Source organism: Anser brachyrhynchus, assembly GCF_964034855.1.
Source record: "Anser brachyrhynchus genome assembly, chromosome: 7".
Lineage (NCBI taxonomy): Eukaryota > Metazoa > Chordata > Aves > Anseriformes > Anatidae > Anser > Anser brachyrhynchus.
In genome coordinates, this window is record NC_137701.1 from 13626933 (window position 1) to 13645342 (window position 18410).

The 18410-nt window shown below is 48.1% G+C and overlaps 3 protein-coding genes across 8 annotated transcripts in view; 2 read left to right on the plus strand and 1 right to left on the minus strand.

Moving 5' to 3' along the window:
• Positions 1-5742, plus strand: part of DIP2A (disco interacting protein 2 homolog A) — a gene marked incomplete at its 3' end in the record, with an annotated part of 118131 nt that extends 112389 nt beyond the window's left edge. For 5 of the 6 annotated variants that reach the window (XM_080600308.1, XM_080600310.1, XM_080600309.1 and 2 more), the window contains one exon: positions 453-5742. In XM_080600308.1, coding sequence (XP_080456434.1) covers positions 453-705 — 253 coding nt within the window. The remainder of the gene's footprint in view (positions 1-452) is intronic. The other variant, XM_080600316.1, reaches the window with a different exon arrangement.
• LOC308198278 (uncharacterized protein) lies at positions 2716-5742 on the plus strand (the record flags this gene model as incomplete). The annotated part of the gene is made up of 1 exon (XM_080600479.1): positions 2716-5742. One exon carries the CDS (start codon positions 2716-2718, stop codon positions 3988-3990), a length of 1275 nt encoding a protein of 424 aa, XP_080456605.1. The 3' UTR covers positions 3991-5742.
• A 2762-nt stretch (positions 5743-8504) lies between these two features.
• On the minus strand, positions 8505-18409 carry S100B (S100 calcium binding protein B). Its single transcript, XM_080600538.1, has 3 exons — positions 11713-18409; positions 9922-10074; positions 8505-9431 (listed from the first exon to the last, which is right to left on the minus strand). Exons 2-3 carry the CDS (start codon positions 10057-10059, stop codon positions 9291-9293), a joined length of 279 nt encoding a protein of 92 aa, XP_080456664.1. The 5' UTR covers positions 10060-10074; positions 11713-18409; the 3' UTR covers positions 8505-9290.
• Between the last annotated feature and the right edge of the window lies 1 nt (position 18410).

Consider the following 18410-nt stretch of genomic DNA (forward strand, 5'->3'; position numbering starts at 1 on the left):
CATTGCCGGTAGGGTGATGGTTGGACCATATGATCTTGGAGGTCTTTTACAACCTTAATGATTCTATGATTCTCTGAATCTCTGGAAATTTATAAAAGTACATTAACAGCAAGCATGCACACAGTGACTGTGAAATCTTAATGGTACTTAGGTTAATATATAAGTGTAAAGGACTTTTTAAATACATGATTGCATGCATATAAGAGAAAAAGACCCACTGACAGTTTTTACAGAGACAATTTGAGAAACAGTTTGCAGAGAATATCCCAAGAAGTTACAGCTTTGATATCTCTTGATTTATACCTATTCATATTATTATATTGCTTTTTCACATTACTTACATTGTTCAAGTCCTTACACAAATTATTTGCAGTAAGTCTGTCTTTGGTAGCTTCCGTTGACTGTGGTTTGTTTTCTTTCTCTCACCATTAATATTTATATCCTGCCAACAGTGCTGTATTTACATGGACCAACTTGCTTGTGGTGGTTGTGGAATTAGAAGGCTCAGAACAAGAAGCATTGGACCTGGTTGCATTGGTAACAAATGTGGTTCTGGAGGAACATTACCTCATAGTAGGTGTTGTAGTCATTGTGGACCCAGGTGTCATTCCTATCAATTCCCGTGGTGAAAAACAACGAATGCACTTGAGAGATGGATTTTTAGCTGACCAGCTGGATCCTATTTATGTTGCCTACAACATGTGAAACCAGAAAATCACAAGGCTAAAGCACCAAAATCTAGGGACTTTCTGAATAGCATCTGAATTCATTTGTTATGTTTTTAAAACTGTTGAAAAACTTAGGAAAATGGAGATACTAATCTTCACAGACCTTCACTTTGCAGATTGCATTTAATTTCATAAATCCATTATAGCAGTTATTGCTGTCTTAGAATGGAGAATTTACTGGAATTCCTGAAGGAAACTTATGAGAACTATCATGGACCAATGTGTTTTGTTTTTTTACAATAATTATGAATGTCAGTACTTGATGCACTGCATAAAGGGACATAAGGCGGGGTGGGAGAGTACACCAGCTGTGAGGAGGACTTTTGGAAATAATACTGAAAGTTGTGAAAAAACATTTGGAGTTAACCCTCCATGAGATTGTTTGCAATATATTGGTAGTACCTGGGTTGGGACATAACTTTCAAGATTGCACACATCTCTAGCATATTCTCCTACTGTACTGATAGGAATTCTGCACATAATTCAGGTTTAAAAATGCAGCCTTTTTATTTTAAATCACTGATTCATCCCTATTCAGAAGAAACAAGTTCATTCCAATTCCAGATTCAATCTAACAAGAGTTATGCTGCTGTTCAGCTTTTTTGTACCAAGCAAAAGCAAATACTGCATCTGTAACAAGGTTACATATTGTGCCATGCTAAACTCTGTAATGCTATGAACTTTATAATAAAATATTAAATTAATACTCAGTTTTAACTACTTGATGCAGGAGCCTTCACTGCTCTTGCTGTTGTAACTTCATGCTAAAAGTTGCTTGTTTTCATAGCATTAGTTGTTAATTACGGCCCTGCATAACACCAAGTATTTAAGAACTCATTCCAAAGCCAATAGTCTCTGAATTGTTTGTAGAAATGTTTACAAAGCATGATCTTACAGTATGTTTTCCATGAATATCCTGTGCTAAAACTTATGATAGTAATTTTTTCCACCATGGAAAAGATATTCAGTGTTAGGTGGATCTGCTGTGGTACAAGCCTTCATCTTTTAGTTCAGTTTAGACAGACCTTCTGTTCAAGCTGAAATAGCCAGGTGGTTGAGTCACACTGACTAAATACAGTTTTGAAATTTCTGCCTGATCTATTACTGCAGTGAACCTAATTCAGAAAGAGAATGTGAAGTTATTCAAATACTTCATGTGTTTGAAGGTAAGTAAGAGACTAGCAAATAATTATTTTTATAGAGTTAATAAGGAGTTTGAGCTACGTTGTTTTTTTGGTTTTTTTTAGTAATGCTTGGGTTTGGCAAAAGAGCCAGGTTTTTCTGCAAGGCAATTTTGCCTGGATCAGTGCCTAAGAAAGATGGATATCAATATCCTGATAAGAGGATATCAAACGACTCTTGGTCGAATGAACTATAAAATCTTCTACAAAGTGCTTTCATATATAGTAGTTCTTTGCCCTCATGGTGTTTGACTGTGGTGTATTATAGAGCTGCATACCCTACTATGACTGTAATTATGTACAGCATGTGTGTAACTTATTGTCTAAGTACAGCAGCCTTTAGCAGTGGACTGTGGGACACTCCTCATAACACAACAGCTGGCAAAAAAAGAAAAAAACTACCTAACCCCAATTTGAATGTTGTAGTTTTTTAGCAAATAAAACATTGTAAGATTTTTGTATTGAGATATTGGTTGACAGTGAGACAAGTTGCCTTGTAAAGTAAGACTTAAAAAGCATTAAACATTTCAAAACAGCTCTTGAAAATCTGACTTGCTGAATGTTGACACTTATGCAGTTAGATCAAAAACTAACTTGTTTACAGTACACAGTTTTCACCTGTATTTTGGACAGTTCAGTGCTTGAAGATCTTTTACTAAAAAATACATATATATATATATATATATTTACAATTGCTTTACAATTAAAGCAATTAAACAGCCTCAGTGCTGCATTTCATGTTTTCACTGAGTTCTGCGGGGAGAGCAGCGTACTTCACCAGAAAATAAAATGCTATCTGGTGTGGCATGAAGACCCCTCTCCTGCGGGCTGAAAGCTCTCCGGACTGCGTTTACTCTGTGCTGTGCGCAGGGCTGGCAAGAAGGGCGAATAGGGGCGAGCGAGGCTTGGGGCGTTATAGCCGCGCCCCGAGGCTGGAGGGTGCCGCCCGCTCCACGCCGCCACGGCTCCATCTTGAACCCCCCCCGCTGGGGGCGCTGCGGCTCCTCCCCAAGATGGCCGCCGGGGCGCCGCTCCCCGGCGTCAGCAGCGGGCGCCGCGGCGCGCAGGGCGGTGCCATGGTGCCGGCGGCGAGGCCGCACGGGTGCGAGCGGTGCGGGAAGGCGTTCGCGCAGGCCGGCGCCCTCGCCAAGCACCGCCGCGTGCACACCGGGGAGAAGCCGTACCGCTGCCCCGTCTGCGGCAAGGCCTTCGCGCTCTCCTCGGGGCTGGTGCTCCACAAGCGCACCCACACCGGGGAGCGGCCCCACGCCTGCCCGCTGTGCGGCAAGGCCTTCATCTCCTCCTCGCACCTCGCCCTCCATCTGCGCTCCCACACGGGCGAGAGGAAGTACAGGTGCCCTGCCTGCGGGAAGCTCTTCCTCCAGTCCTCCCACCTGGCACGCCACAAGGCCATCCACACTGGCGAGCGGCCCTTCAAGTGCGAGGACTGCGGCAAGCACTTCGGGCGTGCCTCGCACCTCCAGACCCACCGCCGCGTGCACACGGGCGAGAGGCCCTTCAAGTGCCTGCAGTGTGAGAAGGCCTTCACGCAGAAGGCGGGGCTGGTGCTCCACGTCCGCCTGCACACAGGGGAGAGGCCCTACAAGTGCAACAAATGCGGGAAGAACTTCCGCTCCTCCGCTCACCTTGTCTCACACCAGCTTCTCGAGTCTGGTGAGAGGAACTTCAAGTGCTCCACCTGTGGGAAGGCCTTCAAGCAGGCCTCGTCCCTCAAGCAGCACCTGAAGACCCATGAGGTGCGTGAGCCTCACCGCTGCTCGGTCTGCAGTCGAGCCTTTTCCAGGTCCTCATACCTCCAGCTTCACATGAGAACACACAGCGGTGAGCGGCCGTACCACTGCTTGGTGTGCAACCGGACGTATGCCAAAATCTCCACTTTTGAAAAGCACTGTAAAAAGCACCAGCAGGAAGAGGAGAGGTCCAATGTCAGACCTGGTTCAGTGACCACCAGGGCAAAAGCACTGGCTGAAAAAAAGACTCAAGAACTGCAGCACCAAGATGACGACTGTGAGCAACCTCACCAGGCTGACGTAAGGCGGCAGCAGGAGGAAAGGCTGTAAGAGTTACTAAAATGAGCTGCTCCTTGTCCTCCGCGATGTGACTGGGGAGAGGTACTGTCTGGTTTAATTTTTATTGAATGAAAATGACATGCTGCAGCAGTGCTCTCCCAGAGAGCATTTCCAAATGGACTTCTTCCTCTGACTTGGAGATTCAGCGCAAACGCTTTTTTGGGGCATAGCAGATAGGTAGAAACTTGCAGAGGCTGCCTGCAGCCAGTGTCATATGCAGAACTCTGTGTTATGGAAGGGCTCACCCTGTTCATGTGCCCTGGTGAATGTTTTTACACAAGCAGCACTATCTAACACTGACTTCCAAAGGTTTCTGAGCAACTGAAGCACCTGCTTTTACAGAGTGATAAATGGATACTTCTGTGTATGTGAGAAATAAATTAAGTTGTAGTTTCTTAAATGAAGATAGATTTCATTTGAAGAGGAAAGGGAGGTGGCACACCCACAGAAAACAGATGGGTACCAACAGAGGGTTTAGGAAACACGCAAGAATTTTTCCTGTGAAGTGTGATTTGTTTTTAAAAGCATTGTACATAGCCAGAAGATTGCAACTTAGCCTTTTTCATTTTTCTGTTAATTACAAGGCTTGTACATAGTATCCAGATACTGCTGCACTGCGTGTTTTATTGTGACATTACCAAAGCAGCTTAACTCATCAAATCTAATGAGGACAGGTTTAAAAAATCCATATTTTTTTATTTTAGACTAAATTAGTGGGCGTGGAAAACACCGTAACAAACAAATGGTAAGCCCCGTTTTCTCCTGAATTAAGAAATTGTAATTGGTTAAGCAAGCTGGTTATCATACTGAGGGAATGATGGAAGTTGTGGTGAAAGGGTTGCTGTAAAAGCAGAATTTTCAAATATACCGGTGTGTTAGGTGGGATTCCAGTGACTACTGAATAATTCTGTAAACATTAAGAAAAGCACCGTTAATGCAGCAATGTTCTTTCTGAGCTAGCACTTTGTACTGACTTTTTATAAGCTTTATGTCATTGTAGAAACAGTACTGTGAGGCTATTTTAAGCCTTTATTTGTTGCTTACTGTTACCCAGGAATGTATTATAGCAGAAAAAAAGGAAGCACTGAATTAATTTTAAATGTGTGTTCCTAATTTTCTGTAAAGTTAGTGATTTTTTAAAGTGAACTATTTTTTCCCTGCTATTGTGTGAATACATGTATTTTGCACTTCAAGGATCTTAAAGCATCTGGTTTTGGTTTCTGCAGCGTATTCATAACTGTGTTTTAGCAATTTTATGAAAGAAAAAGGGAATTAATGAAAGCTTGCACATTTAAAGCATTTAAAGTATTGTAGTGTATCCGGTCAGAAATCATGTTAGTGGATAATAGAGCTGAATTACATCTAAGTAGTTTACAGTTAATGAAACTGCAGCTTTTTTCTTTTTTTTTTTTTTTTTAACTTCTTGCACTTTGGGATTTATTTGATGCTGGCTATACTAAGATATAACTCTTATTGTTGAATTAATATTTATATTTAGCTGGTTAACATACTTTTAGTATTTACATGGCCAGACACTTTAAATGAGATGTTTCTAAGTCAGAGTTTCTTGTCATGACAAATTCTAATGCAATTTTTTGCTACAGTCTTCAGATGTTGTTGTGTGACCAATGTTGCTGTTTAGAAGGAACACACTGTGTTTTATTTACAGTTCTGTTATGCCAATGCCGTAAAAGCAGAGTTCTATCATTTTGTATTTCAATACATGTTATTATTAAAATAATATACACTGTCTTTTCTTTTCCTCTGGTCACTTTTAAAATCCTCTTCTCACTTAAAATAAGAACTTGCTTATAGAGGTGACAAACATTTGCTAGTTCTGTTATTCCTTAAAACTTAGCTTGTCAAGGTGACTGTAAAACAGCAGTTCGTCTTTATTTCTGGCATTTTTCCTTGCCAAATGTGTACATTAGTGCCACAGTGTCTGTGATTATACTTGTAATGTTGCAGTGGCAGGAAAATACGAAAATAGCCTTAATTGTTTTGGGGTAGGTTTTTTGTTGTTCGGTTATTGAGATTGGTTTCTTTTCTTTTTTTTTTTTTTTTTAAAACAACCAAACAGACAAATGGACAAAAACACTTTGCATTTTTCCTCTTCTAGTTTCCTGCTCTGTCAGCTGCCTTCCCCCAGCAATTGGAAATCCACACTATTCAGGATGCAGGATTACCTCAGACTTTGTACAATAAAAGCCGAGAATATTTCAGAATGAAGAAAGTGGGATTATACTCTATTGCCCTGACTGTTGCAGTACAGTGAGTAAAGCTAGGCAAATCCTTTAGATTTAATATCTGGTAGGGGGAATAAATTAGAGTCACAGATCACTCACAGAAATGCTGCCACTTTCTTCTGAAATGTACTTTTCAGCTTAATGTGCAGAGGATGTGCTTCCATGTCATTTAGACCACCAGGACAGAAGAGCACCTCTCAGCTTGCAGTGTGGATTTTTGAACTTGCGGGAAATGTGGCCCAGTGCTTTGTTTACATGATTTACTCCATCCAAGAAGGTCAGGAATATTTCTTCTCTGAGGACTGTAAAAGTCCGCATTTGATTTGTGGGAAAACCGTATGGTGTTTTTCTGTTTAAATCTGTTGGGTAAATTATTTTCTGTACTCTTAGCATGCAAACTCTATCCTATGACTCTTCTACATTGTTCTAATTTTTGTCAGGGCCTAGAGTGCGCTCCTTCTCCAGGGACAGTGTCAATTGCAGTCCCTGTCTCCCCTCCTGGAGCAGCTGCTGCTGCCTCCGGTGCAATATTAGGATTAAAGGGGGCATAACTTGATTCCTCCTCTGAAAAAGGAGCCTTATTGTTTACATATAAATTTAAAGCCTGAATTTTCATCAGACCCGTAATTTGGCCAAAATACTGAAGTTCCTTCTATTGGCTTTTTAGCCCAGACGATTACACAACATCTAACCATTGTTTTTTTAATCTTTTTCCCTAATTTTTGGGTTGTTGTCCTTATCATTCTCTCCAAAGGACTATCTTTAGGCACAATCTCCGTCTCTGGTCTCTGCCCCCATGCTGCTGACTCTTGAAACCCTTAATCCCCATCTCTTCCTGACGTGCTGCTGTGGACTTTGCCTGTCCTGTGTCTGTGGTGTGTCTGTGCTGGCCTCCCTTCTTCCCAGTGCTTCGCAGAGCCTTTCTTCTGATTAACAGTCTCGGTCCTTTGTTGGCCATCCCGAGACAAGCCACCACCCCCGACAGGAAGACATATGCTCTTCCTCCCTAATCAGAGGCACCAGCTCTGCTATGCCTTCTGTGTAAGGCAAAGCTCCTGTTTATTTCCAGCCATGGTGTTGCTAAGGCAGGATCAGTCTTACTGCCAGAAATGTGTGTGCAAACCTACTGTTTTGCTCTCATTGCTGGGCAGGGGACAAGACAGCCTGCCCTGTGTCTTGCCAGATGTTGCACTGCAGTTCTCTGCTGCTGCAGTGCTGTGCAGGCTGTCTTGGGGAGGGATTCCTCGTATGCGTGAGCACTGGCAGTGCAGTGGGGCAAAAGGCAGGTGGGTGCCAGACAGCCTCACGTGCAGAGCCTTGTGCAGAGCGTTAAACCACTCCACTAACCTCAGGTTGAGGTCTGAGACAGGGTTGTGAGCATTACAGCTCCCCTGACTAACCTTGGGATGCTCTGGGACAGTGTCCTCAGTCATTGTCCTCACACGTGGCCCTAAGTCTGTACAAGTGCTCGAAATGGCTGAAAGAGAGCAGTACCAGGAACTGATGAGGATGTTAAAAATGTGGTAGAAGTAACTTGGATGCTAAACAAGTTCTCAGCAATTGAGTACTACCCTAGCATGGCAAAACTGCCTTTTTAAATTCTTGATGGAGCAAGAGATATCTTTCTTGTATGCATGTCTCTGACCGAGTGTCCTCTTTTGTCCTCTTGAGGAGGCAGATGAGAATAGTTAGGTGGTCTCTGCTGGATAACAAGTCATTCTGCTCATTGAATCTTTATGAAGTAAAACGATGGTGACATCCAGTCATCTTTATTGTGAATTTATGAGTAGAGATGTTGCTGTGTTGTTCCTATCCATGAATGCCTAACTTACAGGTGTGTCTGATCTGGATGGCAAGTGCAGACTGAAAAAAGACAGGAGCACAGGCTTCAGGGAAATTGTCCTAGGCTCAGTTTTGGCTCTGCAGAGGCTCATCAGTGCAAGCCCGAGGATGACCCTGTCAGAAGCAGACACATCCTGAATGGCAGCAATCCTGCTGAGGTGCATTGTGTTCCTTTGGCCTCACAGTTTGGGCAGCCTGGCGGAGCACAGTGGTGGCAACAGCCCTGAGCTTTTTGACTGGCAACAGTGGTGTCAGGGAGGAGTTGACGAATCGATGCCCAATTATCAGCCTACTGCCAGTGTGTGCCATAGTGGCACTCCAGGCTGTGTCCTTCAGCCTTTCCCTCTGACAGTGCGTGGTAGCCATAGAGGTGCACGGAGCCTGGGACAAAAGGACACATTTTTCACTAGAGCCCAGTTATGGCCTAGGTAACAAAACATTTTATTCTCGTTGTTTCCACACACTCTGGAGGCTGCAGGTGGTAATGTTGTATGGATTCCCCCTTTTCATTGGGCTGAGCCTGGAGACCTTACCAAGGTGCATCCCAGGCACAGAAACTGCCCCCAGCCCAGGAGCCTCATGTGCTTTCACTTCCAGTTCTGCAGGCTGCTAAAAGCAGGAGGATTCATGGGCAAGAGAAAAGCTTGGTCTGTTAAATGGTTATGCTTTGCCTTTCAAACTAGGAGTGTCTCAAGTTGCCAAGAGCTGCATGGTCTCTGCTGAGCCCCTGTGATGGGACTGGGTTAGTACCATGTGCAAGGTGGTCAGAGCCCACAGAAGTCAACAGGAGCCTTTCCATTTAGGCCAGTGGGCTCAGAGACAGGCTTCTGTAACCAGCCCCTCTGCATTACCCTCCCACCTCAGGTCTTGACTTTTCCTTCTCCTTTTGCAAACAACCCCAGATTGCAGTGGCCACCTGCCTCCAGCCCCATGCTTGTCCCTTGCATACGGCAACAGGGAGTGAGTTTGAGGTGAGGCATTCATGCACACTGCATCCAACCCGGTGGGCACTGGTCAAGAGGCTTTCCTGAGCCACCTGGGTGTTTCTACTCACAAAGCTGCAGAACTTAATAAGCTGCTTAAGACTAGCACAAGCTTAACTCCAAGGAGCCCCTAAGCATACCCAGTCTTTCCCCAGGAGACGTGGTACTGCTCTGCATCTCTCCAGCTTGAGTGGGAGGTGCTCAGCTGCTTCCCACTGGCTCACTCATGCTCAAAGAACTCATGGCAAGCAGCGGTGACCATGGCGATGAAGGCTACAAACTCCTGGAAGTCACACTCTGCATCCCCATTGCTGTCCAGCGCCTCCATGACTTTGTCCACAGTCTCCTGGTCTTTGATCTCCTGAAGGGATAGAAACAGACAGCCGAAGCTGGGGAGGATCAAAGCGAGGCCTGGACAGTAAGATGTCCCTGTTTCTCAGCCACTCCTATGGCTGAATGTCTGTTCAGACACATCCCTAACAGTTCGTTGCTGTTTTCTGTGCTTTCCGTGCCTGCAGCTACATCTGCGCAACAGCAGCCCTACTGAACTGGAAATTGCAGCCACAGGAGTGCTGGTGGGAAGGGGCATCTTGAGTCCCATGGGGCAAGGCTATCACCTTCCCAGGGAAGAAAATGTATCTAGTTGCAACCCAAATCCCCAGCCCCAACACAGGCTGTTGCCCTTGTCCAGGCACCTCTTGCTCCTGTGGAGCTGTAGTGAAGTGTTTCACGCACTCCTGCGTGAATAAACCCTTTCCCCTGTACTTGCTTCTCACAGGAGACAAGCTAGCAGAGCCAGCAGCTGCTTCGCATGGCTCAGTCAAGCATGCATTGTGGAGGGCAATACTCACACCAAGGAAATGGGTCAACTCATTGTTAATGAGCTCCTTCAGCTCTGATTTCTTCAGCTTGTGCTTGTCTCCCTCTTTCCCTGAGTACTGGTGGAAAGCATCAATGACGGCGATCATGGCCTTCTCCAGCTCAGACATGGTCACGGTGCAGTCCTGAGGACAGAGGGAGGCGATGGGTGCATTAGCCTAGTCAAGCTGCAGTGATGCCTTTTGCTGTGCAAGTGTGCTGCCCTGGGCTGCCCCCCAGCGTCAGCAGTGTCAGACCCTGCACTCCAAGAATGTTGCAGAACAGCCCCCCCCAGCTGCTCTCACTTCAGGGAGGAAGATCCCAAGAGACCTTGGCTCCATCTCTGAGAGCCCTGGAGTCAAGGAGAGCTACAACACAAGCAGTGCCTGTAATGGTCCATCCCCGGAGCGGGCACATACCCTGGGACCGACGTGAGTTAGGCACCTTGGGTCTCTGTTGTGAGCAGAGCATAGAACAGAAATTGAGGACGAGAGAGATGGCAAAGCCCTGGGGGCTTCCAGCAGACGTTCCTGCATTTCCCGTACATGCAGAGACAGCTGTCAGATGGGATGGGATTATCTGTTAAACCTGTGTTGCTGATGCCCTTTGGGAAATTCTACGCGTACAAGAAACGGGCTGCAGGAGCATAAAGCACTGGTCTGTGCCCGGGACTGGGGCTTCATCCTGATTCCCCTGCTGCCACACGTTCCAGGCTGTGCAGCTGGAGCATCTCTTCCAGGTCTTGCTATGGTTTGGCTCCATCTCAGCCCAAGTACCTGGCACTCCTTGTGTGAAGAGGAGGGAAACCTGCTGTCAAATGACTCAACACGAATCAAAGTGCAGCAGGAACTGGATGGTGCAAACTATTTCTTTATGCCATTTTCTCAGTTGATGAAAAATGCATTTATTTAATCATGCATGTTGTCGCCTCACCTATTCTTTGGTTCCTGCTGCTTAGCCCATTGCTTTGCCCTGCTTGTTTGGAATGGGAGCAGGCAACGAGGTGAATTTCCGAAACACTTTGCTTTCTACTTCCATGACATATGCCCTTGCCTCTGCCTTTTCTTGCCTGCAGTTACATTTCCAACTGAATAGTCGGGGGGATGCAGGCAGGAGTCAATTTTGGTGGGTGCCAGTGGGAAAAAAATAAAGACATCTCTTAACTTCTTTCCTCCTGCGCTTCATCTGGAGACCTTCTCAGGAATATTAATAATTGCAGCATTTTCTGCAGATTTCTGAAACAGCCAAACCCAAGATATTCTGAAGGGGAGAAATGCAAAAGCACTCAAAGCTGTTGAATATACTGACACTAGGGGGAAAAAAGCAAGCGACCATCCAACAACAAAAAAAATTGTCTGACACTCATTTAGTAATGAGCCTCTGCCCTGGTGCCTGGCTCCTGTTTCATCAGTGCCTGGCCTGATGCAGAAGGCACTGAATGTCATCCTGCAGCCTGACTGTCCAGCAGATGCCCTCCCCTCTGCAGCAGTTATGTCTGAACTGCAAGGCTGTTTCCAGTTAGAAAACGTTTCTGAAGTATTTAATTTATGCATCCTAATAGCCACTTGTGCTTACGTCCTGCCTGCACCAGGCTGAGCCAGTAGCCAGCAGCACTGCCTGTTTCCTATCCACTGGACCCAGGATTATTTCAGCTCCTCGATGGTATCCTGTGTGAGGGCAGAGCTCTACTCCAGCACAGCAGTCCCCGAGCCGCTCCCTCCCACAGCACCAGCTTGCCGGCTCCAACAGCGAAGCACCTGCCCTGCGTCCCCAGCCCCTCTCACCTCCCTGCTGACGGCGGAGCTGCAGCTCAGCGATGGTCAGGAACACGGCCGGGGCCCTGGCACCTGCTGGCTTCTTATGCCTGGGGGCGGAGAGCCCTGAGCCGTGCCGCAGCGCCCGTGGCACCAATGGTAGCTCGACGCGGGGGTGTCCCGAGCTGCAGACCCGCACTGCGCAGAGATGCACACAGTAAGGCTTTGAGTGGCTGCTGGGCCACAGCAGCTGGCCGTGGGAGCTGCTGCAGAGAAAGCCGCTGTTGTGAGAAGGGAAAAAAAAAAAAAAAAACAGGCAGTCAGCAGCAGAGCCAGCCTGGCAGCATCTCTGGTGCTGCAGCTTTCACCCATAGTAAAGGCTATAGGTTGTGAGCAGCAGCTGGGTCAGGGTCTCCACAGTGGGGCTGAGGTTCCCCAAAGCCAGAGCCAACCACGTGGGAAGGATGGAGCCCCCCCTTTTCTTTTGAACCCTGTCCCTGGGCTGCAGCACCCTCTGAGACAGAAACTTTTCATTGTGTGTGTCAGAAGTTTCTCTTGCTGCAGTTTGTGTCTCTGGCCTCTTGTCCCTTGCTAGGCACCTCTGAGATGGGTCTAGCTGTGTCTTCTTTGTGACGCCCTTTAGTCTTAGGGACAGCAAGAACCTTTACATGGGGGGAGATGACTGTATCAGGCTGCAAGTGTGGAACGACAAAGTTGGTAGCAGCTGCAGTTCCTTTCTGATGCATATAACTGACAGATGGTGCCAAATCCCAGGGCTTGACCTCCCGCATCCTCACAAAAAGCTTCACTGAAGCTTCAAAGGGCGCTTTCCTGAGGCTGTCACCCAGCCAGGAGCTGTGTCTCCGTCCTTCTGTTTGGGGGCCAGCACGAGCCCATGGTGTACCCACTGCCTGCTCACGGCCACCCGCCCGCTCAGAAATCACCCACCAGACACAGCACCCACCGCAGGGACTTTTATTCTCAAGCACAAGCTGTAGGCTGCCATTCCCAGCAGAGCGGCTCCGCGCCTTGGTGCCCAGCCCTGAGGGAGGCGAGGCCCCGCGTGGGACCCTGGCAGCCCGGTGGGGACGGGAGCTGCAGGGGAGCCGCTGAGGAGCAGCAGGAGCAGGGAGCAAACTAATTTCCCCAGTGTTAGACCTGAGTACATTGACACTAGATGTAGACCTGACCACTGAAAGTTTTGCATTTATGGCATTGCAATCTGCTGCAGTTAGTGCTCTCATAGGACTGGCAGGGCTAGGAGGCAGTGGTGTTTCCAAAGATGAAATCGTTTGTCAGCAATGTTGCAATGTGCTATTTTCTAAGGATAACTGTATTGACGTAAGAGCTTGGGTGTAAGTGGTGCTCTCAGCCAGCAGGAAAGAAAGTGTTTTTCTCCATCAATAACAATTTGATTTTGGGAGATATCCTAGCTCAGTAACTGGCCAAGAAAAGCATCAAAGCACATCATTTCTAGTCAGAGACAACAAGCTCAAAGCTCTGCCTCGTTCTCCCATTTTCTGATGTCATTCCTGATGTTAAAACAGACCTTTGTTAAAATGGAACAGAAAAACGAGTATTTGGCAGATCAAAACCTGAACAGTCTTGGAATTCTCTTCCCTGCTTATTCTTATGACCCCAAGTCATTCTGACATATATTTTACAGGGAAAGATCTGCTGCACGGGTAGATAGTGTAGTAAGGAGCAGCAGGATTAGGTGCGAACACCAGAAACCTTGGCTGTTTCCTGCTTCTACAAATGAGCAGCTCCAGGTGACTTCCCAGATCCTCACCCAGGATCACTACATAGCACACAACACCATCCTGCTCTGGGTCCTCTCCAACCTGGCCTGGAGGCCTGGGCACAGGTGCCAGACTGTGCCAGGCTGGGAGCTTGTGTTCATCTCCACATTTAAATTTACCCACTTCCATGCTGTGCAAAGAACCGCTTCCATTATTTTAAAACTCATGGCCCTGGTCTTTCAAAAAGAGGCTGTGACCTTGGGGCTTTTTTCCTCAGGGTCACTGCTTTTTTTGCCAGAGCTTTGGGCCAATGCCTTCAGAGAAACAGAGGGTTTTACATAGCCTGAGGCCGAGTGTGATATTTCAACCCTCTCCTTGTCTCCCTCTTCCCAGTAAAACACAATGTGAGCTCTTCATAGCAGGCCCTGGGAGAAAAGCCAGTGTATTTCTTTGTGTCTCTGGCGTGTGTGGCACCAGGCTCTGCCAGACCACGAGACAAAGGCTGGTGGTCATTGAACTGAGAGAAGAAAGTAATGAAAGGAGAGGAATTTGAGTGGGAGGGGGAAGATGTTTCTGCCTCTGCAGGGTTGTGCTTACAGTCCTAGCATATTGGAAGTGGGATTCTGCAGGTTCCCCAGCTCTGTGCCTTGGTCACCGTGTGTGTATTTGAGCCAACAAATACATTGGCCAGAGATGAGCTGGGAGCCTAGTGGGAAGCCCTAGAAGCAGAAGCACCCGCACACATCTGAGAATGGGGCTGGTGCCCATGGAACTCTGTGGATGGAGGCGAGGGAGGGGTCTCAATTCAGTGCCCTGCACATAGGTTCAGGGCCTCTTCAAGTACCTGATGTGTGTTCTCCCAGCACAACCACGCATCGTGTTTGCAAAGGAACAGCTCTGGACTCCAATGCTGGCGCACCAAATAGCCTCCCTTTGGGAGTTCTCGTGAAAAGCACCAAACAGTTCTGCTGCCACTGCAAATTCTCTGAAGTTGAAAACACTGGGATGCTGTTACCTCAGCCGAAACATGGCCTTGAGCTTAGGTCATTTCCTGGCTGAGTCAAAAGGACTATTCTAGGTTTATTAAAAATATATGAATTTGTTCTCCATGAAATTGGCCCTGAGAGAAGGCATTACAGCATCAATTTGCAGTGTCCCTCCTGCACCTGGTGCAGAGAGCAACCCCAGAAGGAGAGGACTGCAGGGGGTATAAAGAGGGAAGGTGTGCTGGTGCTGAAGGCTCACATCCTTGCAGCTCACATCCAAGCCACAATAACCGGCACAGAGGAAACCAAGTGGCATGGTGGTTTTTTTTTGTTGTTGGTTTGGTTTGGTTTGGTTTGGTTTGGTTTGGTTTGGTTTGGTTTGGTTTGGTTTGGTTTTTTTTGAAGGTGCTTCTAAAATACCTGCGTTTCTGTTGAAAATACTGTGGCTACCAGTGAGTGATTCAGGTCTACCTTCTGTCAAAGCAGAGATGACTATATTTAGACCATGTTTTGTAAAATTCCTTTGATCAGATCCCTAAATCCCTTTTAAAACAAACTAGATGATATCCCATGGCTTTAAAGTACCTTAGCAATTTTTGGTATAGAAACATAACAGGTAACAATTGGCAGATGATGCCTTCTGAAGTGAGTCTCATGTTCTAGACTGCACTAAAAGGGGGAAGTTGTGGTATTTGCTTTTTTGAGCTGACTGCATCCTCGCCTCAGAAGAACACTTTCAGCTTCTAATGTCTCTGCCAAGCAGAGCTCTCACAAACAGCAGGAGCAGAGCACTACCCTGTTAACTCTGATCTAAACCTCAGAAATGTAGACACTGTTATAAAAATAATGCCTAGTTACCAGGAGTTTGGCAAGTAAAGTTTCATAACTAAATCAATTTTCAAGGCAGATTGATTATATAAAGACAGAATAATAAATGGTTCACCTTCCATCACTGACTTTAGGCAAGTATCACCAGAAATTATCTGAAGATTTTGGCAGCCACAGGGAACTGGAGCTCCTGACAGGAAGCTCATCTCAGGCAGATCATTATGACAACTTTTTTTTTTTTTCTTTCAACCAAAATAAATAGGCTAAGCCCCAAATACATCACCCATATCAGTGTTTCAACCAACTGCATCCATTTAAACTGTGCAAAAGAAGCTCCACAGCTCTCCCTAGTGAGGACTGTCAGTACAAGAGTGGAAGTGTTTCTGAGCACAGGTTGAAGATGATGTTTTCCTTACACAGCAACCCCCCAGGGAGTACTCCAGCCCTGCTAAGTCATTCAGACAAAATTACACTACTAATGAATGCACCCACGGCTGAACCTGTGTGTGACTTAAGCCTTATTTATAGAATAAATACCAAATTATTTATCTAATTTCTAAGTAAAATTAATAAAATCTCTGTATTCTTCCCAGGTAATCCCTGCTCTTATGCAGGACGTGAGTGAAAAGCTATTTGCTAGCAGAGGAGTATTTAAAATTCAACTTATAGTGTGTGTGTGTGTATATATACGGCCGTATGTATTAATTCACAGGCATGTTTCTGTCCCGGGTTGCTGATGAGTGGCACATTTGGAAGTAGAGTTTGCGCCCCTGCTGCCCCTCCCTTGCTCCCCAAGGCTCCAGGCACTGCTTTGTGACGCACTGCACAGCCACAGTCCCTGCCTCCCAGGCATTAAAATCAAGGTTGGACGTTAATTACAAGTTTTTATGGCAATGAGTTTGGGCTTTTTAACCTGAACTTCCCACTGTCTCAGGTTTGCTCTGATGTCACCTCTGCAGTACAAGGAAATCAAGGTCAGCAGGAATAGATTTTATTGCCAGATTTAAATTAGTATGCATTGAATCCCCACCCAGCTCTTTCAATAAACGACAGCAGCAAGTAAAGCATTCCTGGCTCACATGCCTCCTTTCAATAAGTTTTTACAGTGGGTGTTACAGAAACTGTACATATCCTTGGAGGGAGCGATACAGTATAAGAACTGTGTTTGCAGGAGGAAAGGGGAATTTATCCATGCTGAGGACACATACTTCAAGTCATTGTCCCCATGGCCCTGGGATGGGACAGCAGGACACATGGCATAGGGTGTGGGGTGGGGAGGAACAGACAGCCTGGCACATCTCCGTCACTGGGTCTGATGGCAGATGTCACTTCTGCCCTCACACTGTGGCAGTACCTGAGCTCAACCTGTTTGTGGGGGTCATCAGCTGGGCCCCGAGCCCCCTGCCCTGCAGCAGCCCCTGTGGGGATGTGACCCCCACACACTGGCTCCCAGGCACATCACCTGTGCTGGGGGCACCACGCCAGGGTTCATGGCAGGGACACCTGACTCACCCCATCACCTGACGCCAGCACTGAGGCCACCACCCATCCTCACCCTAACCCTGACTCTGTTTCTCTAAGGGCTGGCAGACCTTTGTGCCCAGTACTGTATGCGACATGTCTGTACTCCAGCATCTCCATAGTTACATGCAACACTAACAAAACAGTTTATGGGGGTCACACCTGCCTGTCACACCCTTGTACTCCAGGCAGGGCCCTGTATTTAAGGGGTGCCCGAAGGCCAGCCCCACCACCTTGGGCTGCTGTACGAGATTGACAGTCGGAGCTACAGTGCTTTCAGACGGGGCTGTTCTGCAGCATAGGTAAATGGAAGCAGTCCCTGAGGTAGCAGTGTCTGGGTGGGTGGGTGGCTGGGGGGGCAAAGGGCACCAGGGCTGGCACTGGCCCAAGATGCACTGCCCGCAGTTGGGCACAGGCTGGGCACAGGCTCAGCATATTCCCTGGTGCCTGGAGAGGAGGTGCTGGGCTGGGGTTGGTTTAATGATGGAAACTGTGTGCCTGGGTTGTGCCAGGTGTTGCAGGGGCGAGGGCAGTTGTTCTCAGGGTCTCCAAAAGGGATGGGATGGCTGTGGGGAACTGCAGAGGCCCCAGCCCAAGCGTTGCCTCTGTGCCTGGGGCATGTGGGGCTTCACCTGAGACGGTGGCTCATGGCTACCCCCAGAAATGCAGTGCCCCAGGGGAAGCTCTGCACCATGGCTGTGCACTGTGGTAGAGCACTGACAGAACCTGTTTTTCCCTCGCAGCTCAAAGGCCGTGAGAAGATGTCAGCCCCCCCACCCAGGTGAGCACCCATGGGTCCGGGTCCAGGCTGTGGGCAGCGCTCACTGTGGGGGCTTCGGGAAGGACTTGGTGCATCACAGGCACATACACTCCCAGGCTGCTCCTGCCCCACGTCCCCATTGCACTGCCAGGGGACCTGGTCCTGCTAGGTGCAGGAAAGCCCCTTGCAGTAGCCAGGGTGGTGCCAGGAGGTGCTGTGCGTACCAGGAGAGCCCTGTGGCATCACCTCAGTTCCTGATGTGTTTCCTCTTCCTGCAGGACCACACGGAGGGCCACCACCACCACATCCTGGGCCTGGCGTGCCAGGGGGGCCACCGCACCCAGAGCCTGGAAAACCTCCTGCTCCACATGGACCGCCAGGCCCCCACCCGCCGGGCCCCCACCCACCAGGCCCCCACCCACCAGGCCCCCACCCGCATGGCCCCCACCCGCATGGCCCCCACCCGCATGGCCACCACTGCTAGGTGATGAGACGCCAGCAAGCAGCTGCTCCCTCAGGTGTGCCTCCATCTTCAGCCACCGGTGTGCACACACCACCAGGAGCAGGCTGGGTGAGGGGGGCTGCTGCTGCTCCTCAGCGGCTCCCCTGCAGCTCCCGTCCCCACCGGGCTGCCAGGGTCCCACGCGGGGCCTCGCCTCCCTCAGGGCTGGGCACCAAGGCGCGGAGCCGCTCTGCTGGGAATGGCAGCCTACAGCTTGTGCTTGAGAATAAAAGTCCCTGCGGTGGGTGCTGTGTCTGGTGGGTGATTTCTGAGCGGGCGGGTGGCCGTGAGCGGGCAGCGGGTACACCACGGGCTCGTGCAAACACAAGGACGGGGACACAGCTCCCGGCTGGGTGACAGCCCCGGGAAGGCGCCCTTGGCAGCTTCAG

Coding starts and splice junctions, on each gene's coding strand:
- S100B (XM_080600538.1), bottom strand. CDS start 10,059: ATGTCTGAGCTGGAGAAGGCCATGATCGCCGTCATTGATGCTTTCCAC. Junction 9,432..9,921: donor AGTTGACCCATTTCCTTGGT/GTGAGTATTGCC, acceptor CTATCCCTTCAG/GAGATCAAAGACCAGGAGAC.